This window comes from Molothrus ater, chromosome 1, assembly GCF_012460135.2.
Source record: "Molothrus ater isolate BHLD 08-10-18 breed brown headed cowbird chromosome 1, BPBGC_Mater_1.1, whole genome shotgun sequence".
Taxonomy (NCBI): Eukaryota; Metazoa; Chordata; class Aves; order Passeriformes; family Icteridae; genus Molothrus; species Molothrus ater.
In genome coordinates, this window is record NC_050478.2 from 24,039,550 (window position 1) to 24,066,594 (window position 27,045).

Below are 27,045 nucleotides of genomic sequence, written 5' to 3' on the forward strand. Positions count from 1 at the left end.
AAAACCTCATGCCTGTGAACAGATTTGCCCATATTTTCCTTGAACAGATCTCCTTCCAGAGCATGTCAGAGCTGTTTTTCACCACTTCTTTAATTAACTTTTAATTTACTCCTCATTTAAAAATGTATCAGACAGCACTCCAAAATGCCACATTTTAGCCAGACTGAAGATGCTCTTTAAATCCTGTATTTTGAAGAAATGATTTTAGAACACCAATATCACAGCAAAAGACCAAACTTCAAGGTAAGCAAGAGGAGTTTCAGTCTGTTCCTAGTCTTTATCAATGATGTAAATGAAATGAAAGCAGACTTCTACATCAGGTATCTACTCCTTTATCCTGCATGAAATTTCACTGTGAAAATCTTTTCAAATCACAGTTTTCAGAGATACAGAATTAATTAATTTTTTTGTAGTTCTACAATTTTTCTTGCAATGCCAAGCTGACTTCAAGAAAGCTCCGTTGACATTTACCATCTTTACTGGTGTAAAAACCCCTTTTAAAATGGGCTTTGCTCTAGAGTGCCTCTAATGCTGAACTAGTTTTAATCAAGGGGATGGATACAGAACAGGTTTTAAAGTCTGAGGCCCTCTCATTAAAATTCAGTAATGTTCCCCAAACTGGATATATTTTCATTCAGATTGCTTTCATGGCACAGCTTTAGGCTAAAAGGTTTTGTGCCATTAGGTTGACTTCTCTTGGAATAAATTCTTTTAAACCAAATGTCTAACCTCGTTACCATTCTTATATCAGGTGAAAGACTATGCACACATAACTACTGCCCAAAGGAAACTAACTCTTACCTACCTGGGATTCCTCCTTATCAAAGGGAAAAGAAAGTTACAACACATACACCAGTCTACATGCTGGTTCATCTGACCTCCCCAAAGATACTGAGTAAATTAACATCCAAGTATGTGTTCCCAGGTTTTCCTGGGCTTTATTTCTATCTTAGTAATGCTAAGCAATGAGCTTCACAGATTAACGTTTACTCAATGGATAAAGAGCTCATACTCGAAGCACTTAATACAAAATAATGTGAAAGGATAATGTCATAAATGATGATTTATTTTCACCATTATAAGCAACACAGAAAATGGTACATCTATGTGATTAAATTACTAGTCTAACTTTGAAAAAAACCCCACCACCAGACTCTAGAACTGGGAAGAGTAAGGCAAAAAAGCAAGTATCTGACTATAAGAGTATCAGAAAAACTCTGTAAGTCAATCTTTTCAATCATCTGCATTAGTACAGTGACGCAGTGACAATGAGGTAATGGAGGCTGCACATGGGCACTCTGTAAGACTTCAGAAAAGGGAGCTCCAAGAGATGGCAAATTTCCATGTTTGAAGGGAAATATAGAATTCGAAGATGTTCTCACAATCTAGAACATGAAATTCTCAATACAGAATAAAATCTAAGGAAATTTTTTTTTCCCTTCTGGAAAAATATTAAAGGCTAAGAGACAGAATCCTCGGGTTTTCTCTCCATCTGGGCTTCAGCTGCTCCTGTGTAGTGTTAAGTACATGTTTTGATTTGTGATCACTTCATTTGCTCCCACACTAGGTGTTAATGGCACCTGTTGCTCTAAGCCTCTCTAAATTTTCAGATAAACCTGTAACATCAGAACTGTGCCCACCCACAACTAATACGTCTCATCACCCTCAGCTGTAATAAAACACCTTTGGTCAGAAAAAAATTCTGTAAATGGATTATAACCCTTCAGACAAGAAAGGCAGGGAAAACATTTCACCACTAAATGGCTAACTGTTATGTGAACAGAGGTTAAATTTCAATTTCAACCTTTTTCCCCAGCTGGTGAGTCTGAGTGTCAAAAGACATGAAAGTGGATTAGAAGGATGGTGTGAAGAAAATACTTTAATTTTTAGCAGCTGTGCTGGCTTACAGTGAATTGATAAACACCTGCAGAAAAGCTTGAGATAAATATTTAAGGTAGAAAGTTATGTACAGCAACCATGCAAGGAAAACTGATACAGTTTTCAAAGGCCAGTTAAACTAGCTACAACTTTGCCCTAAGCAGTACTTTGTCCCATGCAATACACTCTACTCAGGCCAGAGAAGCTGTGAGATTTACATTCACTGGCCCATGACAGTGCACAGTTCACCTATTAGGAGCTCTCTGGTTATTTATACTATTCAACTTTTAGTGATTTCATGTAAGATTTTTTTCCCCGCTTGAATCCTGACCAAAAGAAAGAGTAAGTTAATTTTTCTATTAAAGAGAAAACTGAAAACCCAACTCCCAGGTGATGACATGGCTCAGATGCCACTCTCCCCTCTGCAACTGCAGTACATTTTGTGCTGTAGACTTGTGTGTTACCAGGCTCCCCAAAATTTTTTTTGGAACAATTTTTATGCTATTACCTCTGCTTTGCCGTTACTGAACCATAAGCCTTTTATTTTATCTGTGGCACAGCTCTATTGGTTTTTGACATCATTTTAATGGGAAAAGCACACAACTCCATCTTTACAAAACAAACATTCCCTCAGTCTCTGAAATACTGAGCACATGCAGGCTCCTTGAATGACCCATATCTTGAACTCTTCTTTCCCCACATTACCACAGTGTTCACCACCTTTATGTCCACTACAAGGAGTTCCTCAAGATCCACATGGAGATGGCTGTCATCCCAACCTAATTTGTTCAGAATTAAAGAATAAAACAGAATCGTCTTCTGGAGCAAGTGAATAATCAAGTAAAAGCCTCCTCCTGTGGTAAGCCATTTTATGCCTTGCTTTTCATACAGTTGTGGCTGGCATGTTTGCCAAAAATAAAGAGTTTGCTAAAAAGTCTAGGCCCTCTTTAAACTCAGCTCGCACTTTCCAGCAAAATGCCCTCAAAATCAAACTCTTAAAAGATCCAGGAGATGAGCATCACCTACCTCTCCTTTTGCAATTACTTCACAGGAATGGAAAAATGATTCCAAGGCAGGAGAGAAGCAAGCAAGTTTGTTTTCTATGCTTGAGTGGGTAGGACACCCACCCAGAATACAGTTCTGAGTCTGTACATGTACCCTTTCTCTGCTAATGGTCTGATGAGATCTAGATTTAACTGAGCACCTTCATTCTTACAGCAGCACAGTATGATTCATCACTGCCAAACAGGCTTAATTTAACAGCTACAGATAGAAACATTACACAAAGATCTCCTGCTATGTGTACTTCTTTAGATGCTGAAAGCTTGCCCCAAATTGTTTGGATATAAAGAGCACTTAAAAAATTATTAAATTGTGTAGAACAGTGTGTATGCTGTACTGACATAATCATAAAACCTGTTTCATGGACATAATCTAATAAAAAAGATCTGATAATTCAGTGTAGTTGGTGAAATTCTGGATGATATAGCTCATTGAGTTATGTACCTTTAGGTAACTGATTCAGACTCAGTGAAAATCAATAGTAACTGAATCTTCATGCCAATTTACTCCAGTTCAGTTGAAGAAATGAGTGGAAATTAAGTAATCCCTTGGATGAAATTCGTATTTGACAAATGTCTGTATTCCAAAAGCACTTACTACTGGCCAACTTCAATATGTTAGGAGAGAAGCTACGAATATGGAGAATATTTAAGTAAAAGAAGAAATACTTTCTCAGAGTTTGTCTTAAGAGTTGCATCTGGATGGAATTCATTCAGTGCATCTATAAAAGGAAAGTAGAGCAGATTATGTATGAATTTCTGGAAGAAGTCACATGGTTTGACCATGCCAGATGGATGGTTCCTAAAACACTGCAAAACTCAGCATGCCACAAGCACAAGAGAACAGCCAGGCAGGTCACATGCTGACACCAAGAGCCTGTCAAATCCTGGCTCTGCCTCTAGCAGTCAGCACACCATGGTGGCTCTGTCTCACATGGACTCATTTGTACAGGGCCAGCAGGTCAGGCAGAGCAAGCAAGCAAATGTAATGGCAGTGCCACAGGCTGTGTGCAAACAAAAATCAGAAGCAAGGCAACAACACGTGCTTTCATATCACAAAGCAAACTATGGCTTCAAAGGAAGAAGCAAGCGACAGGAATTGCTGTGACTTAGGGTGAGCTGTATCCTGCCAACACCAGGCCCCTGATGGCAATGGCAGCTCCAGCTACATGTGGGTAACACGTGATGGCACATACAGGCAGGAGAGGCTGTGGCCACCTCCCTTCCTCACCAACTTAGCACTCTATCTAGGTTTTGACATCTGCAAAGCACAGACTGGCAAGTTCTCTCCAGTGGCCTCAGCCCTGCAATATAGTTAAGCTTTTCCACAGAGACAGTGGGGAGCTGCCTTTGGGCACTATGATTTCCTTGGAGAAATTGCTTTTCAGAAATCTAAATACCAAACTTCCTTTCTCATTGACATTTTGAGGTCTTCTCTCATAGCCAGTTATTTACTTGGTACAAAATAGTACAATGTCTCAGAAAGCTGTTATGTTTTGCTCTGCTATCCTTAGCTGTTTTTAAACTCCAGAGATTGTTCCTTTAGGTCTGCTTTCCACTTCTCTCATGCACATTTATGGGGTTTTATTGGATATAAAGAACATTTAACAGCCTTGGTGACCAATACATATGGAGAAGGGCTAGTCTGAAGTTGTTGAAAAACTCAAATATGAGACAGACTAGTCCTATATACTTCTCAACTAGTACATATTGTCTTTACAACTGACCAATGGTAGCTAATTATTAGACTTCTTTTCTGGACAATCAAACACAGAAAATTCAGTAAAGGCTGCCTGGATTCAAAATGTCTGACTAGATACTTAATTTGGAAAAAAATCTCCCACACTGGGGAGCTCAGCAACATGAATCACAGTCTAGTCTTTTTCCCTCCTCTCCAGAGTGCACCAGTGTCCAGGAAAGGATCCCAGGAATTTAAATACCGTTTTGTAGCCATTTTCCTATGAAAGAGAAAAGTAAATAAAAACAATGTTTAGTTGTATTACGAGTCAAACGAAAGTACACAGAGGTTCCCCCAGCCAAACTCTAGGCAGAAAGCAAAGTCTCTCCCAGCCAAGTTCCTGCAGAGGGAAGCTGTGTGAAAGAGCCAGGAGACCCTTTCAAACAGAAAGTCTTTGGGCAGTGTACAGCTGGCTATCCCTCCTCAGGCTAGAGAGCAAGGGGCATGGATGACATTGCTCTGTTTCTCTCCTGTTCTCTGGCTCGTGGAGTGACTGCTAAAAACAATCTGCAGCTGGGGATCTCACCAAAGCAGCCCTCAGGCTGCTTGGGTTTATTGCAGGTATGAACTTGTCTTGGAGATGCTCCAGAGGACACAAAGGTGTTCACACCAACTGGCCAGAAACTGTGCCCAGCATAGCTCAGGTCCAGATGTTTCTGCTGCCAGCTACATTTCCAAATATCCATTGCAAACACTAGGATGTTAAGACCAAGGACTTGTGTCATGACTGACATGTTGTGGTCTTTCTCTTAACCTCAAGCTCTTTTCCTCTGACCTCTGGCAAGACTAATTCAGATTGCCACAGACTGGAATATTGAACCTCTAAGGAATGCATGTATTTTTAAGGACTATGTGTTCGGGGGGATTTCAGACTAGTGTTGTGCCACCTGCAATGAAGAAGCTACAGGAAGCCCTCCAGGAGGAGACCTCTCTCATGAGGTGCTATCTGGGCTGTGTGCAGCCACTGGCTGCCAGCTCAGAGCCACCTGGTCCTGGTCCCTTGGCCACTGCCTTGCCCGACATGACCCCACACCTGAACCAAACAGTCAAATTAAACTTGGTCAGTTAGCACCATTTCTGTGGGGCTTTGTACCACTGCTTCGGGGTTCCCTTCTGGGTTTTTGTCATGGCTAGTGGCAGTTTTTGGTTTCTATGGTTTATCAACAGTTTCCCTTACCAACAGATCTATTCCTCTGACTGAAAGTCTGGCACAGCTGGAAACTAGAAGCAAAACCACAAGTGAATGGCCTGGCACTACCACCCATCTCCAACCACAAACCCATACAGTTACTGGATTTGACTAACGGCTATCAATCACCCCAACTGCAGACAAACAGATATCAGCTAGAAAAGGCTTGAGGAAAAATGTGAGCTAAAAACCAACATGGTAATTTTCTTTTAATGAGGTGATGCTGTCTTGGAAATGCATTTATTTCTTACTCAATACTTATGGCATTACTCTGACTGTTTGCCCTTCTCTCTATTAAAGTGTGTTTGTCCTCTGCCTAAAGCAATGCAAGCTCTGCCTTGGAGGTCAGGTTAAACATAAAACAATCCTCATTATCCAAAAAAACTGGAATAACATGGACAAGTGCAGTCTTCTGCTTTCTTTTATAATAATTTTCCTTAAGTGTGAAGCAGAATGTCACTGTTGTTCTATCAGATCACTAAGGTCACTAAGTTAAACTGTGGCTTGTGTCCATTCAACCTTAAAAATACTTGAAAAAAAATTTCATAATAAGGTGGCCACTTATCTGCGGAGGAAGAAAAAAATCCCAGTTTATTAGGTCTGGTTTGGAAAAATGATCAGCCTCCCACACACCCCTATGCACATGAATGGCAGAAGAATAAAGGATAAAAAGTGCAAAGCACAGAATTCTGAATGCTGACAAGATCTTTCTAAGGAACAAACCTTCTCCCAGTACAGTTGGTCTGGGCTGTGGTGAACTTTTATGGCACTTGCAATTTAAATCATTCTTGTAACAAAATAAGATAATTTCCAAAAATGGCAGAAACAAACTCAGGCCAGAATTGTACAGTACTTTGGTTCAAAGGCTGCAAATTAAGCTGTGTAGCTTTTACAGTTCTAAGCTGCAACATCCACCACTGCTTGTTAGAACAAAAGACAAACCAGAAAAAGTAAGTTGTTATTTTAGTTCTTTCTGCTACCAAGATCTAACTGTAAGCAAGCACACAAGTGAATGATTACACTTTGGAGCTCTTGGTCCACTAGATATGTTGGTTTAAGGTTCACTGGAAAACAGCAGATAATGTGATTGCAAAGTCTGTGTTTAAATTGCTGTGTGATAAAGAGACCAGTTCTCTCTTAAACCACATTTAAAATGTTTGGCAGTTTATATGGAAATCCTAACTTATAAGCAGCATTCATGGCTGTACTTACTCAGTTGCTTTTTGCCATGGCTCTACTGTCTTGGTTTTATTATACCTTCCCTCCCAACATCCAGTTATGCATCCTAATTTTTCTTTTCTTAACAGAGTCCTCTGCTTATCTCTCTAGCTTTCTCTTCTTTCCAACCTAAAGAAGACTGAAAAAATATTACAGATCTTTTCTCTGCTTTTGAAAGACATTTCAGAAATGTGCTGAAGATAAGAGAACACAGCATTAGAACAAAAAGTTAAGCTAAGAACTCAAAAGAAGTAGAAATTTTCCAAATGGAGGAATACAGGATCTAGTAGGCAAAGCCAAATATTCCTACTGCTGCATAGCTACTGTGCCCACTTAAAACAGTGAGGACTAAATTATCAGATATGCTGAAGCACAGGAAAATAACTGACAAGGAATTAAGATGCATCTGAAATGATACTGTGTCATAGAAATATGCCTCACAATTTGTTGCATGGCAGTATTCATATTTTAGAGGCTCTTTATCATCTTCAGAACCTCTTTTCAGACTGTGAAAGAATGTGTTCTTGGTACTGTTCTTGTATGTGCAGAAAGGTAAAATAAAACTGAAGTTTTCACTACTATCAATCAGAGTTGTCTTTCTTTCTCACATTCAGTAATTCCAGGATTTCATCTGCAATATCCATACACACAGCAAGAACTTAAAATACCAGAGTGTTGACACCTCACAATGGCATGCAAATAAAGATAATTTTTAAAAGACAAGGAATAAAATCCTTTCCTATAGAAATCAGGCTAAGTTTATCAACTGATTTCAGATTAAGACAGTTCTGTTTATGGTGGTTTATATGAATATGTAGTCTCTCTGTTCTGCTCCCATCCAAACCCAAGTATCAGCAGTCACATCACTGATGCACTTGGGCTGCAGCAGGAATACATCCTATACTAAGAAAAACAAGCTCTATATTCAATTGCAAAGTATTTAGCTGACAATGTTTCAGTATATGATACTTTACTGTTGATTACGGGCTTTAAACAAATGTTTCTGCTTTCATAAAGGTTTGGATAATTGAATAATATTAATCAAAATAAAAATTAAAGTAATGACATACTGCTACTTAATGTGAAGTGAGGGCCATTTAGCACACATAAACACCCCCCTCGTTGGGTATGCATTTGCGAAGTTACAAACTGATTATTCCTCAAGACCATTCAACAGCAAAACAACTCATTATAAGGAATGACTAACCCAGATTATGTCAGGAGTAGAGGACACAGTACTTTTAAATTTCAAAGCAATTCTCTGCAATAGTAGCATTTCTGTGAACAGTTTTCCCCAAGTCCACTGTCCTCTTTACTTCAGTCAAGAGGACAGTGGGCTTTGGGGAAAGAACACACTTAGCTCATTGAGAACCTGTGGCTCTCTGGCACGTTGCCAGATGTATACTTTTTTTTTTTTTTTTTTTTGAACGTGTAAGCTTAAAAGCCTGTATCTGTGAGAGATTAGCACCTACAGAACAGCTAATTCAGACCAAATGAGTGCATGATGAAACTGATGCTAGTTAGGACAGACTCAGGAAGAACTGGACTGCAGATCTCTCCTGAGAGAAAAGCTGCCTGTCCCATTCAAAGCACCAGGGAACTGCAGGCTCTGTTACAAGTTATCACTTTGTTGCCTCTGGTAACAAATGGGAACTGAACATCTTTCTCTGGCTAAGGACATGCATACAGTAGCTCACATGCTCATGGCTTGACTTCCTTTGTAGATACCTTTTTGTGCATGTGTTTGTGTGTGTAGTATTTTAGCAGACAGGTAACAATAATCATACACCTAGAGTGGCTTTAATTCGGACAAATTTAACTTATACGTGCTCTTTTGCTTATGTCATTTCTTGGATGAAGATGATCAAGTGGTTGCAGAAAGAAATAGCCAAGTGAAGAAAGTGGTTGCAGAAAGAAATAGCCATGAAGCCCAGAAGAGACTGTGAATTCCACCCTTAGCCTCAACTCTCAGCTGACAGTTCTTCCTAACTCCCACATATATTGTAACCCTTATTTTGAACAAAAATCTCACAGTCCGGGGTTCATATCACAGATGAGGCAGGTGAAAGCTTGCACAGCATCACGGAAAGAAGTGCAAGGAGCTGGGGACATCACTATACAACACCCTCTCCTGCCTTGCCAGTTTGCACTCTTTTACAGAGATTGCTTTGAATGCTGTACTGTGCACATTAACAGAGAAGAGCTTTGCCACTCTTTGTGCAACCCTGTCACACTGAATTTTTTCTGAAGAGGTTACAATCCCCTTTGAAGTCAGGGTTAATTTCAACAATGATTTCAGTGAAGCCAAGACTTTACCATATGATCCTGCTAAAAAGTTAGTCTTTTCACTCAATGGCAGAAGTTCAAACTTCCCCATCCACCTTCAGGTTTTGGAGACAGCTTAAAAAAAGGTGTTCTTGTTACACTTGGCTATTTCTTTCTGCAACCACTTGATCATCTTCATCCCACAAAGCATTAACTGAAACTTCAACTGCAGAGCTGACTCTGCTGCTCTTCCTTTGCTCACAAGTCAGGGAGAGGTAGAAGTGAGGGGCACATTTTAGTGGGTCCTCCTTCTCAGAATCACAGGAACACTGGGGTTGGAGGAGACCTTGAAGGTCATCCACTCCTACCACCAATCCAGCAGCACCATAATCACTCCTGAGCCATAGCCCCAAGTGCCACATCCATCTCTTGAACACTTTCAGAGACAGTGACTCCACTATGTACCTGGACAACTTATTCCAATGTCTGACCACTCCTGGACTGGATTTTTTTTTTCCAATACCTAATCTGAACCTTCCCTGGCTTAGCCTACTGCCATTTCCTCTTGTTCTGTCACTTGAGACATGGCAGATGAGACTGGCCCCCACCTCACTACAGTCTCCTTTCAGGCAGTTGTAGAGAGCATTGAGGTCCTGCCCCAAGTCTCCTTTTCTCCACAACAACCCCAGTTCCCTCAGCTGCTTCTCATGGGACATGTTTTCTAGACTCTTCACCAGCTCCATTTCCCTCTTCTGGACACCCTCCAGCACCTCAATGTCCTTTTTGAAGTGAAGGACCCAGAATGGAACACAGCATTCAAGGTGTGATCGTACCAGTGCTGAGTACAGAGGGACAATCACTTCCCCAGTCCTGCTGGCCACACTCCTTTTATGATCTTCTTTCACAAACCCATTCTACCACCTGGTTCTGTAGTTGACCCAGGAAAGTACATGCAATGGATCTCATGACTGCACTTCAAACTGTACTAATAATTTATGGCTTATTTGGAAGGGGAATAAAGATTTACTATATTTTAGTGCTTTAAAATATCTACAATTACTCAATACCCTAAGACATTGTAGCTAAGAATGAATATGTGTACTGCTAGTTTTTTAAAACCTGATGTCCTGTGATTCTAGGCAGCCTGTAGGTCCCAAACCCAGTGTTCACATCACCAGAATTTTGATATCATCACATCTGTATACATTATCTACAACAACAAAGTCCCAAGCTCATGCTTTTTCTACACACAATGATGTAATTCCTCTAATTGGACAAATTTATACCATTGAAAGATGACTTATATGCCAATAGCTTGTTTCCCTGTGTCTGCTATTTATGTCCACCAGGGAACTTGGCCCACCATAGGTATTTCAGTACAGTCACACATCTCTTATCTGCTATTTACAATTTTCAAGCACAGTTGGTAATGCAATAACTGTCTCACATATATTAGGAGTTGACAGCGTAGGCTGAAAAATGAGACAACTGCTAAAAACATGATTTAATATTTAAAAATGAGTAAATAATAACCTCATACTATTCATGCCAATCTTGCGGCTTACGAATTTCTGGGACTCGTGATTTTACCAAAAGCAGGCTGATTAAAACACCATGGAGCCAGTGCATGAACAGTCTCAGTAAGAAACCCATGTGAACAGAATTAATTCCCTCCTGGATAGACAAATCTTGTTGCACTGAGATAATACTGTTTTACTTTTGATTTGGGAAGGTGGAAAAGGGTTTTGGGAGAGGACTGTCTTTCCAGTTTTGGATTTGAATTGGTGCCTGTAAACATGCAGTCATATGGCCACCCTCTAGTATGACTTCTTCAGTTGGCTAGGCTGTGAATATAACAGAGGCTACAAAAACTAATAGTCTCTTCTGATGATTTTTAGCTTTGTATTTACTCCAAAGGGAGAGAAACCCAGTTGACTGTTTAAATTATAGTTAAATGTGCCCAGCTGGAATTGTTACATAGATAGCCTAACTCCTGAGTCCCATATGCACCTCTACCAACCTCCTAGTCAGTGCAGCATTGAAATCATACAGGAGTGTGGTTTTGAAAACTGGGCAGGTATAGATAAAGTAAGACGAAGCACCAAAATATTTTGACATATTTTCTCAAGACTGACTACTCAGAAGGGAATCCATGATTGGTGATCTGAGTTTTCTTTTACAGAGCATTTCACCAGATCTGAACCTGGGATTCCAGTCTTTTCCCCCTTTCACTCTCATTCACCTGGATTAAGTATTACCTAACTGCAGCAAGAAGACATTCTCTTCTTCCCTGAAACACTGCTCATGGCTTCCTGCTTAGGAGCCACCCACACTCCTTGAGCCAGCTGGAAGAGTTTTATGTATCCAGACAGAAGTACATGCTACTCCCATTTCTGCCTTTCTCTTTAATGAGGTGTTCACCGAGTAGAAGGTACAAAGCCCTTGCCTATTGGCCTGGAAAATGCTCAGCCTCAAAGTATAGTATTTTTATAAGTAATTCAAATCTTTATCTAAACATTAAAAATAAGCCAAATGATGTCCCCATGCCCTCAGGCCCCGGTCAATCCTGCCAGCTCTATCTCTGAAGGACTCTGATACAGTAGCAAGCCATAGCATAGCGTACAATTTCCCCTACTGGTTTTTACTATCCATGCACCAGAGCTTTTAAATCACAAAGAAAATAGGTACTATAGACAAATACATTTACTCTCCTGTTACATAATGACACCCCATCCAAATGTCTAGAACTCACTGCAAACTGCTTAACTAAACAGGAAATTTAAAAACTGGAATACAAGGAATTTTTGAAGTAATGCTTTATTTTGGGGGTGCTGTCATCAGCAGTGCATATGGACAGAAAAGACAAACACAGCAGAAGAGCTTTTGTGTACATAACACATACACCTGAGTACTGAGCAGTTTACTGCTGATCTGTAAATAGAATAGGATCCTTGGGAATCTAACTGAGGGATTTTAGGATACAAACTCTATGTGTTCATCTCTGCAGAAGCCTATAAATCTGTACCAAAATTAAAATGTGCAGTTTTAAAATAGCTATGACTTTATACAAACCTCAGACTGTGGGAGGAAAAGAGCTGAAAAGTGTCATTTGTTTAGCTGAATCAGCCAAGATGAGAGAAATGTTCAAATTTACTCTAGGTGTGTCTAGACAGAGATTTATTTATTTATTTATTTATTGTGTCCAAGTCCTTTACACACTTCTGTGTATTTCTGATCTACTTCTTAAATAAATACTTGGCTTGCATTTGTCTTAAAAATTGTTTAGATTAAGGGTAATTTAAACTGAGGTGCCATCCACTTAAAACACACAGTAAGTAACCTGTAACATACAGACTGGACCATTCATACAGAGCTCACTTTTCTCCTGCACCTATCCAGGCTTAAAGCACCCTCACCGTGACAGCCTACAAAATTCCATTCAAGCAAACTGAGACTGTCCAATGTCTCCTTGACATAAACAGGATTCTGGTATGTTTTGTGATGCTGTATAGTGTTTTATTATGAAACCCATTCCAGGGAAGTCCCTGGGATACAAAAATGCCCACGGAAGTCTCAGTATGTTTATTAAAAATGACAGACCCTTAAAAAAGACAGACTCTTAAGGGTGCAAAAAGAGAGAAAGCAAAAGAGAGTAGGAAAAGAAGGCAAAAGTACCCAGTAGGACAGCAAAATGAAAATATTGTTTTAATATCAAACCCATATCTATCACACAAAGTTTTAGCTGCATTCTCATACACTTATCCTACCAACACCAGTGGAAATAGAGATTGGTGATTACCCAAGGGCACTACCATTTCCCAGTAAAACTGCTATTGCATTTATTCAATCTTTTGGATATACTCCACGGAGTTTGCAAAATTTTACATTTTATAGCTACCAAGGTCACAGTAACATGGGCTTTCTTTTGCAATCCATCAGAAGAATCTGAAAGACAACACAGATCATGCAGAGAGTATTGCAATGTTAACCCACAGAGCCACCATCAGGGCTGCTTGCTGTGGCTTATGGCAAAGACCCTTGAGAACAGTCTTCCAAATCATGCTTGTACACTGAAGCATGTAGAAGTCATATTGTTTGTGATGTAAAAACATAGTACATACAGATTTGGAAGATTCCTGACCTCTACAGTTTTTGACAGTCTCCCAAATATAAAAGTGAGAATGTCAGACTGACCCTATCTGGCAAGAAAAAGAGAAGTCCTGGTTTTATTGAACTCTGGTTCAAATCAGATTCATTTCTATAAGAAAAAAATACTGTTTTTGCAGTATTAATGTAATATTTGCATTTATATATAAGTAGAAAATTTAATTTACTGCATGAATATGGAGACTCAGAAAAGCTCATACACCATTACAAGAAAAAATAAAATTAAATTGGTGGAGTTTGTATATGGCAGTATTTCTTACCTGTCAAAATGCTTCAAATTAAATGAGAGGAATAATAAAGTTTTGAGCATGTAATAAAGTTCTGCATTCATTTTTTGGCCTGTATCACTCTTATTTCAAATGGTAAAATGAAGCTTTTGACTCTCCTTTTTGAATCAGAAAAACTAGCAGCAGCTTAATACTATTGTGAATATATAGAATATGTCAAATACATCGAAATAAATATTGTGAATAGGTGAATATGTGAATAATATTGTGAATATGGGCCAAGACTGAATCTTTAAAGGTTTGCAATGGAGACCTTAAGTGATATTCCTAAAATACTCGTTCTTTTTTTCTCTCATTTTCTGACTTCATTTCTGAGTCAGAGACAGAGAGGGTGGAGGATAACTCTACCCAGGCCATTTAACCAGGCAAGAAGCCCAAGAAAAATCATTTTTCCATATAACATTAATAAGCAGTAAAATCCCAAAGTTATTTTGCAAGACTTCAATTAGTATTTGAACTTATTGTATAAATTACATAGTTGTTTCTCAAGGCCCTTATAGCACTGAATCCCCTTCTAAATTTCACTGATTTGGGGTTTTAGGTTTGACCCAATATATATTTTTATTTCAAATTTTTGTTCTTTATATCCTTTGGCTTCACCATGGGTGTTAAAAAACGCTATACAGTTTCTACATGGAGATCACCTAGGTGATGACAACATGCACTTTTTGCCTTTAGCTCAACCAAAATGCAAGTGATTGGGTTAGTATTAAGACAGATTTACCCTGTTAAAACTCTTGCAGGTTTGTTCCTCTCCCCACCCTACATGGTACAACTTGCACATCAGTGTCTTTCCACAGGCAAAGGCCAGAACTTGAATTCACAGCTCACCTGCATCCAGCTGTAATATTTTGTAGTGAGATAGTTCTGATATCATACAATCAGCTAAAAAAAAGCCATTTATCTTGAAGGATGGGGTTGACTAAACTTATCATTTCTGTTACCCTACCATCAGGCTACATAAGTTATTCTTAAAAAACCCCACCTCTAGAAAACAACTTTACAGCAAGAGCAGACTACAAGCAAACACTTGATGCTTCAATGCACAAACTGCAGAGGAAGAAGACCGTGCTGACCACAGTGCCCTGCCTTCCTCAGGGTAAATCCCTTCCAGAACCCAGCTTTACTCACATTGCTCAACAGCCTCTCTCAGCCAGTTTTATCTGCATTTGGATTCAGGTTCAACCAGAAGACCACGATGCTCATGCAGTTTTACCAAGAGCTGAGACTCCCATCAAAAGTAACTTCAAGACAGCAACAAGTATGACTCTGCAATGGACATTTATATTTTGCACTGCAAATAAAACATTCTATCAGGCCTTTCCAATATAAACGTGATTTGGTGTATTGTAACAGGCACTACTGCACATTTTTTTCAAATGAAAAACATGAAGAGAATAAAACTGTATTTCTTACTTTCGACGGAACATTTCTGCAAATATGCAGCCAACACTCCAAAGATCAACTGCTGTTGCATAACTGGACTGAAGCAAGACTTCAGGAGCTCTATACCACAAAGTAACAACCTGCAAAACAAAAAGGAACAGAAAAGAGAGCGCTTAGCTGCAGAATTACAACTTTGTAAGTGCTCTATGTAAAGCTTCCACTTAGTTTAATCTATATTGTAAAAACTCAGATATTAGGCCAATTGGTTTAGCCAGAACAGAGAAAAGGGTCCTGCATGGAAAATCCCAGTATCCACAGCTGCAGTGATGATGACTCAGGATATGAGAACATTTCTGGTCAAGAACATTGCAATTCAGGGTACAACAAAGCTATAGTTTCAGAGCACAGCATTGGTATGACAATCACATTACCACAACACACTATCAGCAAGTCTTTGAAGCTTTTGCAGCTTACAGAGCCCAAACACTTTGTAGTGGAGATTTGGAGTCTCCATGGGGCTAATGTCAGTCAATTGAACAAGGTTTTTTCCTAACTTTTGTGGATGTAGATGTAGTCACCAGAGCCAAAGTAGAAACAAACAAACCAGGGTTTGTGGGTTTACCCATAGGACAAATCAGAATCTGTAGCAGGTCTGTTCTCAGCCCTTTATAGTTTATGTACTATTTTCTGTAAGAGAAATTGGGTTAATTCAAGTGCATGGGCCAATTATGGTAAACATGTTTGACCTGCCTCAAAAGTTGTCTCAGAAGAAACTGAAGAAAATGAAACTTTTTTTTAATCAGTTGGATACAGATTAAGTCAAACTCTTCTCCAAGCTGTCACTTACCAAAGGCATCAGTTCTGTCTACTGTGGTTTTCTTAGACACAAAGGAACCCTAAACTGTCAGTTTTTAACTAAGCAACACAGCACAACGGTTCCTGGCAGGCAGATTCCTGACCTTTACAGTTGTGTGACTGTCTCTGTCCATGTGCTGCTGGTCAGACCAGCAGTAACTTCTGGTTGCTCTTCTACAGTAACACTGTATGTTCAAGTGACACACTCCTTCCCACGGACATATGCTATGTAAAGTGCCTGCTTTTACTCTACTCTTGTCCTGGTGGTTATGTCACAACATGTTTTAGGGTCCCAGTGGAAATTTTACTGGCACTGCTCCATCAATGTACTTCCATAAGTCTTGCTCACTGGATCCACAACAGAGATGGAACAGTTTATATTTATCCTTTTGTATCTCACAAGTAGACCAAATACAGATGAGGCTGACTGTCTCTTCAGGATATTTGCAGAAGAATGCAAGGAGCTTCTGCAGGGTCCTGTATGAGCTACTATCTTGCTAGAATATAATCTCAGAGCCACAGGAGTACTCCTCCTGAATACAGTAAAAATCCAGCCATAACAACATATGACCATCAGCTAAGTGCCAGTGTCTTCTTACTCTGTGCTATGATTTAAACCTCTGACTATTAATATGGGGGCTGGCAGGGCCTCTACAATTACTAGTGTTTTTTTCAACAAACATGAAAATGGGAGATGTAACATTCAGGAGGAGCATGAACCAAACCAAACCTCTGGAAAAAAATAGGATAGAAACAAAGGAAAATATAAGAATGAAAATAAAATTTTAAAATTATATTAACTAGGATAGTGAGTTCTGAATTTCAAGACCAACACAAAGAAATGTGTAAGAATAGTGCATTTTTTAAATGATAATAATGTAATCGTCTTCTAAAGAAAAATAACAATGGAAGTAATCAGCTGAATTTGCTGGACAAAGCCAGATGAAACAAAAGCAAATACAACATTTATTACAATCGTTAAATGCCCTGACAGCCTTTGGAACCACTGAATGGCTATTGAAGGGAGGTTCATGGATATTTGCAAGAGTGGTCATATTTGCTAACTGTTCTTTTAAACACTTTGATGTTTCTTTATAAAATTTGTCAATGAAACAGTTCAATAACACAGTACAAAGTACTGTGCTGGCAAGCTACATTTCCAGATACCGATCCACAGAAACAGATTCCTGTGTGGAAGCTGGGCTTTACTTAGCTCCATTTGTCTTGTTCCTGATTTGCTACCATACCAGTGATGCTTTTATGAAACACTTCTCCCTACAAAAACCAGAGACGTTTCTTCAGAGATCCACTCCAAGGAAAGAAGACAAATATATCTGTAGGTCAGGGATTCTCTCTGGAGATGCCCTGTCTGAATCAGATATAATTCCTCCTAAAACATGTTATTTTTCCTAATGCAGATATATCTCTCAAACTGAACTATGCTTTTATTCTCGCAGTACATTTGTGGAAAAGCTTACTGAGATGATATTGCTTTGAGAAATTAGATATAACAATTTCAACCCATTACTGTTTGTGAATGGCTGGGTGTAGTGTCAGGAGGAAGAGCTGTGTGATCTCTGATCTTTGGGAATACCACCAAACCTCATGATTCCTCATTTAAGGTCCACATGGGTTTTCTCACACAGAGATAAGATGATTTATAATAAGGATGATTTATTTTCCCCAATCCCACAAGCTCTACAGCATTAAGGTTCTACACTCTCATAGGCAAAGAACCAAGGGATGCATGGCTGTGGACCATATGCCCAAACTGAAGTCCCTTCCAGATGAGTGTGGACAGGACAGCTGCTCCCTTCCTGAGGGATGCACCACAGCTCCTGCCCATGCCTGCCCAGGGGAACAGCGCTGTTTTCAGAGGGCTGAGGAAGCGTGCAGCCCCGTGGCTGCTTCTCCCATGTGACCCCTCACTGCCAAGTTCCCCAAGCATTTGCACCCTGCTATGCTCCATCCATGCATACACAGTGCACTGGGAGATTTTACTTGAGTAATTTGGAAAGTTAAACCTGTAAAATGTAAGATTTTCAAAAGACTAACAGTTAAATTTCAGCTAATGCCAGACTGCATTCTAGTCAGAGGAGAAGGAATTTGTGTTGAGCTGTTTTGATATGCTCTGTCATTAATGTGCCACTATAAAAGTCATCAAATAACCTTTATGGTTTGTAACACGCAAGTCTGTGTTTCAAAATGTGAATCTGAAAGGGATCAAAATGTACTAAATATCAGTTCACGTACAAGTACTGCCACAAAAGGATGACTCCTTTTGTGGTCAGGGTCTTCTCCTGAAAAGCACAGGATGATGAGTATGATGCAGTGGTTTTGACAGTTTCACACTCTCTCTTACCATAGAAACCAAGAAAATATTTGTGGACATTCCATTAACATTTGCAGAGAAGTAGAAATGAAAATTATTCTGAACACAGGATATGGTGAGGCTGAACAAGCAGGTCATCACTTCCTCTTTAGCACAGCTCTGAGTGAAAAAATGCTTTGCTTAGGTAAGTCACACTACCAGGGAAACAAGGCCTCCCTGAGCGACAGGGCACTTCACAGAGCTGCTTGATTAAGTCCCATTTTTAGGATGAAAAAAGCATCAGTACCTACATCAGTACATCTCACTTAAATCCTGAAAATCTGGCACATATGAAATGCAGCACATGATGACTGCTGTGTAGGAGAAGGATTCATGATCATGTGCTGATGGAGATCCTAAATTGTGCAAGACTCCAAAACACTTTGGAGGTTGTAGACTTTAGTGACCATGTTGCATTTTAGTCCTCTCTCCTAAGGAACTTCACTGCCTTCTCCTTGCTTCTGCTCACCCTGGCTGGTCTCTTCAGCTCCTCTCTTACACCAGCCAGGTTTCTACCATGTCCCATGACCTCCTGGCTTCTTTCTGCTGCCTTCCCGTCACACACACCAATGGTCCCCTGACAGCATCACCAAACATACCTAATTCCCTGCTGCTCCTGTGAACCCAGGTGAACACAGTCTGCTGCCCTACTACATCCCACGGGCTCTGCTTTCCCTCACATTCCTCATCAGCCCCTCTGCACCTCCAAGCTCCCCCAAATTTCACACCCTGTCCTCTCTTCTTCCAACTCCCTCCAAATGCTACTGGGCAAAATTATCTCCTTTTCCCCCTTTAGCTTCTTAGCTAAAGAAGTCTGTCCTGAAGATACCCTGTAACATTTGTATTTAATAGACTCAGCTACATATGAAAAGACTGAGAAGATTCACACACTGGAAGAAGTAGGTATCTAAATAAGTTCCTTTTCCAGTGCACATTCTATGTTTCTACTATCCAGATAAGATTGGATGGTATCAGGCAAGAAGCAGCTGCAGATCACTACTTCCAACTATTTTAAAGTTAATAGATTTAGGCAGCACTTCATGATGAAAATAAATGATGTGTATTTGAGAGGCAGTAGAGAGGAAAAGAACATCTGCAAAAGTCTACTGAGGCTGTGTCTGACTCTCTGAAGAAAGAAATGTGCTCAATGAGAAGCAAGGGCAGAGCTGCAGTTAGAGTCAGATGAAGAAAGAGAACTTAGTTTTGAAATAAAGCTTTCTGCCTTTCAGCCACCTGACAGATGTGGCTATCAGGCACCACCTAGCCCAAGGAGTTTCAATCCTTTATCTCATGTTACTTGTTTCTGATGAAAAATCAAATTAGTGGGAAGTGTCTACTCACTGGCAACAGAACAGAAGATCTAGGCATTGTGTCAGTCTCATATAGTTTCCATTTACTTTACAGAACAGATTTTCATTTTTTTCATGAAGCACAACTGCTTAATTTAAATGGATCTGCACAATATACAGCCCTTTCCAAATATAGTTGCTGTCTGAATAGCATTCAGTTATAAAAAGACAAAGACAAACAGTGGTTTAGGGATGGGGTTGAGTAACGCAGACACAAAAGACTACATTTCAGTTTGCCACAGACTTTAAGTACAGACCAATGCCCAGTTGCACAGCTACACGAACAAAGCAGGGATCAGACTGTAACACAGCAGCTATGTCTGTGCTAGGAAATTAAATGGGACAGGAAATGTTCCTTTGGCACTGAGACCAAAAAGTACAGAGTGGCCTATGTCCATATTATTGAATTCTCAGCCTCCCAAAAAAGGTGACCGCATGCAAACTGCTTATTGGGAATGGTCTTTGGTCCATGCTTAGCTGCCAGTGCCTAGGAACTGTCTGGGGAAGGGCTAGTTGGAATAACTCATGCCAGGAACCATTCTAATAATTTAACAGTATAGACAATTGAGCTCCAGTACCCACGAATGTTTTCTGGCACTGTTTAATCTACCAGCCAGTGAGTCACACTGTGGCCCCGGGTCTTCCTTTCACTCCAGAAAGAAGGCATTTTGCTATGCTTCTCTCATCTCCTCTGATTCAGAGGTGGCTCCACAAGAGTGATAGGGTGGGGGAGGCATGGCCTACTCCTCATCTCACCCAGCAACTGGTCTTACATTATCCTAAATGTGTTGCACAGGTCAGATGAACACACACTGCATTTGATTGCCATCCACGGGGAGAATCTGACTGGCCCATATGTAGATATCTTCCTTTTAGATATCCAAAGCCGGATGAGACTAATTCTATACTAATTAGTTCTGAAGGGGCTTGGAAGAAGCCTGTAAAACCTTTTAAAACACTAACTTTCACAGAAATCATGCCACAAAAGAAATTAGCAGGATGCTTAAATTCACATCAAGTATCTTTGAATCCAACTAAAATTCTTTCTGTAAATACTTTTCTTTTGTGATTGTGGTTTCTTCTCTGCTCTTCCTGTACTGATTTTGTTAATTATATTGGCCATTAGATGCTGGTTCATTTTGTTACTTAAAGTATTTAAATCTCATGAAAGATTACTCGCAAATGTATTTTTAATGTTCCCTACAATAGCTCTTAAACTCAGTCTAAGAACTTAAACTCAGTTTAAGAGCTTAGTTTTTTTGTTCAGTTCTCACTAACAAGGCTTTCACATGATCTTCAGGACATCTTTTTGACTGCTTTTAATTTATTTTTGTCCTTTCTTTTTGAGCAAAATGAGGGAACGTACCTACAGAATATACAGTACAGTATGCAGAGTCAAACTCTTCAGTGTAGCTTCATGGTCTTCCAATTTCACAAAAAATCTTTTGCTGTTCACAAGGATTGAAAGTAGAATCTTAGCAAATTCACTATGAACCTGCTACTTCATGGCTTATTCTTTAGGTCTGAGACTGTAAAACAACTTGAAGAATTTTCTTGAAGCTTTGTAAAAAATGTCTTAGCTTTATCACTAAGCTTGACACATTTGCCACAGACTAGCTGGAGAGCACAGAATTACAGACAAGCATATTGACTGAAGCCTGGCTTCAATCCCTACTGCAGAGAGAGACTGTCTCTGCCTAATCCACCTCCCTCTCACTTGGTAGAAACACAGCTGAAAAGACTCCACAGAGACTGAAAAGAAGAAATGTAATTTCTGAACTGAATATGCTAAAATGGCTCGCTGGTCTAACAGTGTAACATTGCTTAAAATGAAGTCAATGTAATATTAAAAACTGCTTAGGAAAAGAAAGCATTTGTTTAATAACATTTCATTATCTTCAGTTTGGAGTATGGACCAACAGCCAGGACTGAGCAGGGCAGAAGTGTCAATCCAGAGGGCTGGTGACACTAGGTTGTGACATGATGGCATTTCTGCAGGATCATGGGCCCTATACTTGTCCTGTGTGCTGCTCTGAGTCCTCCTGACAGCCCAAAGTGGCCCCACTTTCCAATCCTCTGATGTAACAGATCCACCACCACCCCCTCACCATGCCCTGCTCCGCTCCAGCAATGATGATATTCCCCACCTCCTCTTCCACGCACCCTAGGAACACTCCAAAGACCTCTGGAAGTGCATCACACCTACCCCACACAGGGAAATGATTTTGTGTGTGTTTTTGTGTGTGTGAGCCCTGGGAAAAAAGGGAGGAGGTGGTGTGGGGTGTGCTGGAGGCAGGAGTAAGGGAAAAAGAGGTGAGGAAGGGAGGAAAGACAATGCCTCATTCCAATCTGCAGCACAACAATTCCAGCAGAGACAGAGAACACTTTCAAAACCCACCTGTACCACAGGTGTAATGAGGACAAGATAGGGGATTTTAGCATGTGCTGAATTTTAGCCTTTGTATAATGGTTTCTTTTTCATCTCTGGTTTGGAACAAGGGTGTGTCTCCTTTACTTGCTGGCAACTGTCTAACTGTTTTCCTATCACTATCCTTAGAGCATTCACTGAGCATTCTGCATTTATAAAGCACATCTAGGCGTCTCTTTAACCTATCTCTGAAGACCTATTATTATTGCTAACTGTGATGGAGAAGGTAGTAATTGCATAATTATATGATGTACGTTAGTTTCCAGGGATAGTATCTGCCTGAACAATTACATTTTTAATATCTCTTTTGAGTAGTGGTTCTTCCATTGTTATTTAACTGTTTTCAGTTCCATCACAGAGATAGGTATGACTGGAGAGAATGTTTCTTTCTTAGAGAAAGATGACCATAGTTTGTCTGTTTATAGAAACATTAAAATAGTTTCCCTTTTAAAGTAAGTGTGTATCAAACTACTCTACTGGCATTTAAAAAGCACTTCACTTCTTGACAAAAGATTTAGCATGCAAAACATGAAATCCTTTCTAGTGCTCTGGGTCTGACGAAGTGGACACGGTAATACCAATTTTATCTCTTTATTCACATTTATCTCCATTTTGGGCACAAGCTTGACGAATTGCTTTATGAAAACCAGAATGAATGTTGTTGTCATTCCATGAGTTAGATCATCAAGCAAAAGATTATTTATTCACAGAAGACACAAATCCCAATCACATGTACCACCCACTATCAAGTCACTGGTTTAGAATGGGATCTCCTGGTTTTGATGCAAAAACATTTGTGATTTGAAGGAAACATGGTTTAACATCTACTCTAAGATATCATGACAAATAAAGAAGCCATTCATTTCTTAGATGTTCTACACACAAAGCTAACCAGAATTTTCCCTTTTTAATTTCTAGGAAGAACCACATCACCCAGTGTGACAGTGCTGCTGAAGAGCATTTCTAGGTACATCCGTTTCAGGAGGCATGAACGTGTGTGTGTGCATGTTTGCACATCATGTGCCTAGCTGAAGATACTTTACCTACATTCAGTGGTTTTACCTTAAAAGTCTCTGTGCGCTAAACATCTGTGTGGAACAGCTACTAGAAAGGAAACCTGGCTCTTAACATGAGGTAATATTTCAACCACTAGTGATTCAGACCTTACCTCAAAATTCATACAAGGAAATATATTTCTTCTAAGCAGAGTATTTCACAGAATTCTCTACAGAGATGATATAGAGAACATTTCTGAAAGACTAGAAACATTCCTGAGACTTCAGGTGAAAAGTGTTTTATCTTTATACAAAAAGAAAGGAGCAAAATAGTATCAGCAACACTACTCTACTTCATCCAGATCCCATGAAAGTCAGACTTGCCAGGCCTTGTTGTATATTGAAATCAAAACCCTAACTCTCTATTCTCTGAGCTGCAGTGCAGCCTTCTATGGAATATGGGACAACTCAATTCTTTACAGAAATGGTCCTCTTTGCATGCAATGAGACTTGTGCTTATATTGCAATGTATTGACAGAGATACTTAACACTGAGAGTGACAGACTTTAAATAGAAGTAGCCATTCTTCAATCATGATTCAAGACTCCAAATCAAATCTGTAGACTGAAACAGCAAATTCTAATAATCTATCTCAGAACTAAAAAGACCCACAAAGGCAGACAGAAAGAAACATCACTGTTTTCTCAAGCAGATCAAGTCAAACACCTACTGTAAGGAAGAAGACATTTCCTTTCACAATTCCAAATGAAACTAAAGCTAAAAAACCCTAACAAGATCTAAAAGGTGACAGCCTGAGACTGTGCCTTGGAGTACAGACCTTGTTCTGGGTCTGGCTGCAGCAATTTGGCATGCCTCCACTTGCTCGGTCACCTGTTGGCATTAGCTAGCTCAGGGAACAGTCCTAACTTCTAGAAGGACATCTTGAGCTTTGTTACAGTTGCTTTGCTCTCCTGTACATCTTTAAGCCACAAAATCAACTCATCTAGCGTCCTGCATATTCCCATTGGATGGCATCCACCTCTTTTACAGTCTCTCACATCACTGATGCCCTGTCCCTGGGAGTAGGAGAACACACAGCTCTAACTTGTGCCAAGGACCAAACTGTGGCTGTCTCCATGCCAAGATCCCCCAAAGCTGCCCTTGTGACTGCCTGGCCTTTTCTTGAGTTCATCAGTCTAGAGAATCTGAGCCTTACCACCTACAGCTGGACTTGATAATGATGACCAGCTTTTCACTGCTACCAGAAAACCAGAGTCTGGACGACAGAAAAAAGCGTTCCCACTTCCTGGGGTGCTGTGTTGGACTCCAGTCCTGAACAGAAAAAGTCTAAATGAAGCAAAACCACAAAGGCTACCACAGCCCTCTCTCCCACAGAACTCTGGCCCACTTCTGCCAAGCCATCTTGAACAAAAGGAGGAGATGCAAAGAGAAACCACAAAGAATGGATTAAATTGGGCCAGTTCTCCAGGTGAGAGGCTTTACTGTGGGCAGCTTGGGAGTCTAGATAGCAGAAGCTTGGTGCAAACAAATTCTACAAGATACTATTTTCATTCAGTTGAGAATGAAACCTAGAAACTATTGTTGTGTCTGAAGGCAAAGTACCAATTTCACTGAGAGCCTGATATAGTAGATAAAAGGCTGGTGGAGCAACATTGTCCGAGATGGTCATGTGAAACAATAGCTTAAGAGTAAAAACTCCCAGGGTTTGGGAGTTTTTAATAACCCAGGGTTGCAAACTAGTCAGCCTCCCTGCAGTAGAAGCTTCACTTGGGATGTACCTGACCTCACTACGTGTAGAGTTCAACTGGCTCATCATCATGACAACCATCAGAGAGCTGGGCCTTCCTACCTATGGCATAAAGCAACTCTGAACACTGCAAATCTGTTCCACATTTGAAGCTGAATGCAGTAGATTTTACTATGGCCTTACACAAATGTATGGCTTTAAACTGAAGTAAGCAAAATTGTAAATGATTCCACAGAGATGAAACTCCTATGAAACAACTTTCAAGAATTCCTTGAAATTACATTTGGGATACAAAACCCTCATGAAAAATCCTTCTTTCTAAAAAAAATAAAATGTGAAAAGAGATTTGTAAATACAAAGAAAATAAGAAAAAGTTGAGCTTTCCATATACAGATGCAATATATGCATAGGTTTATGCATTCATACATACTTATATATATGTTTACATACCACAGATCATTAGAAATTAGTTGAGTCTTGAAATAAACATCACCAGCACAAAGACATGTAATTTCCAGACAAAAGCAATGACTGGAGAGAAAGGTCAAAAACAGTAAGCAGGGTCTTCAGGCTGTCTGAATCTCACATTTAAGTAGCTTTGTGAGCTTAAGACTAATAAAATGCCAGGCACAAGCCATTGAAGTTCTGAAGCTCTTTGTAGGCATCTTTAGTTATCAAATTCTTCTTCTTACTCTGAAAGCATCTACAGGTCTTACATGTAGATGGTCACATACATCAGAAAGATCTGTGCTGCAGAAACAAGCAGCTGTGTTTGAGCTAAAGCACTACTGTGAGTGATGCACTTTTGGTAGACAGATATCCTGGGTAAATGGATGTTTTCAACAGAAGTCCACACGGAGCCCTACCTGGTGAAGCAGTAACCAGGAGTGGTGGTAGAAGCAATACATTTTTGCATCTACATGAACATCTTGTGCAAATGTTATTAGGTTAATCTCAAAGTGGAAACTCAGCCAAAGGGGATTTAACCGGTACCTCCTACACCCAAGCACATTCTTTGACCACTAGGCTAGGGGCTTTTTGGGTGACAGCTCTTTCCTTGCCTTTGCTGAAGCCAAATCACTATTCTGCCAGGAGTATATGAGTCATGGGGCAAGACTGTGTCTGAAAGCAGCTGAATGCTTAAGAACAATCAGCTGGAAGGGGCAAGGAGCCGAGTTTCTGGATACTGCTCTGGAATGTGTATGCATTTTACATTAGACCATCACTGGATAAAAATAAAAGCAGGCATTAATTACATTAACCAGGCTGGATTCTACTTTGTATCTAGACAGACTGTATTCCACTCTCTGCTTCTAATGGATGGAACTCACAAAAATTCTAGAAGACAGCACTCAGCTTTCATCTGTGAAGAAAGAAGAAACATCTCCTGCCTTGGTACTTGATACACTACTCAGTAGCCAAAACTAGGGTTCACAGCACTAAGTGAAGCCCAAGATTTTGAAAGAAACCAAAAGAAAATTTCTTACACTTATAAATGTTATAGGACTTTCTGAACTGCTATTAACTATCTGAAGATTTAGCAGAAAACCAGCATGTTACAGTTGGTCCAATACTAGACCTTTACTAACATTACCTCCCAATTTTAACATTAAAGATTGTATGATTATGTTATTTTCAAGAAGCCACATTCTAAGGAAAATTATTTATAGATAAGATATTGTGTTTGCTCGATAAACAAGACCTGAATTAGTCTAGATCACTGAAGACTCTACACCAGAGTGGTGACAGACTTATAAAAATATAAATTGTTTTATTTGTGAAAATTATGTTGTAGATCAGACTTCTATAGATAACACTCTCAAAACTGATACAAAGCATCAATTATTTAAGCCAAAGAGATAATAGCTTAAGACAATACAAACAAAAATGTTCAAGGTAATGAGTGCTTTCATGTTACAAGTTCTCAAGTCTGAGGGCACTGCATCAAGCTAAAGGACAATAAGATAAGAGCAATATTGCTAGTTACTAACAAATAGCAGATAAAAGACCTCTTCTGGATTCTGATTAAGTGACAGCATTCTACACATTCCTGTGAGTTGAGAAAGTTTGCCTGAGAACAGCAGCTATGT

At 39.7% G+C, this 27,045-nt stretch overlaps 1 protein-coding gene across 2 annotated transcripts in view; it reads right to left on the bottom strand.

The window, feature by feature from the left end:
* The window catches only part of CDK6 (cyclin dependent kinase 6), a 136,814-nt gene that overhangs the window by 27,125 nt on the left and 82,644 nt on the right, over positions 1-27,045 (bottom strand). For both annotated transcript variants that reach the window (XM_036399818.2, XM_036399826.2), the window contains exon 5: positions 15,220-15,329. In XM_036399818.2, coding sequence (XP_036255711.1) covers positions 15,220-15,329 — 110 coding nt within the window. The remainder of the gene's footprint in view (positions 1-15,219; positions 15,330-27,045) is intronic.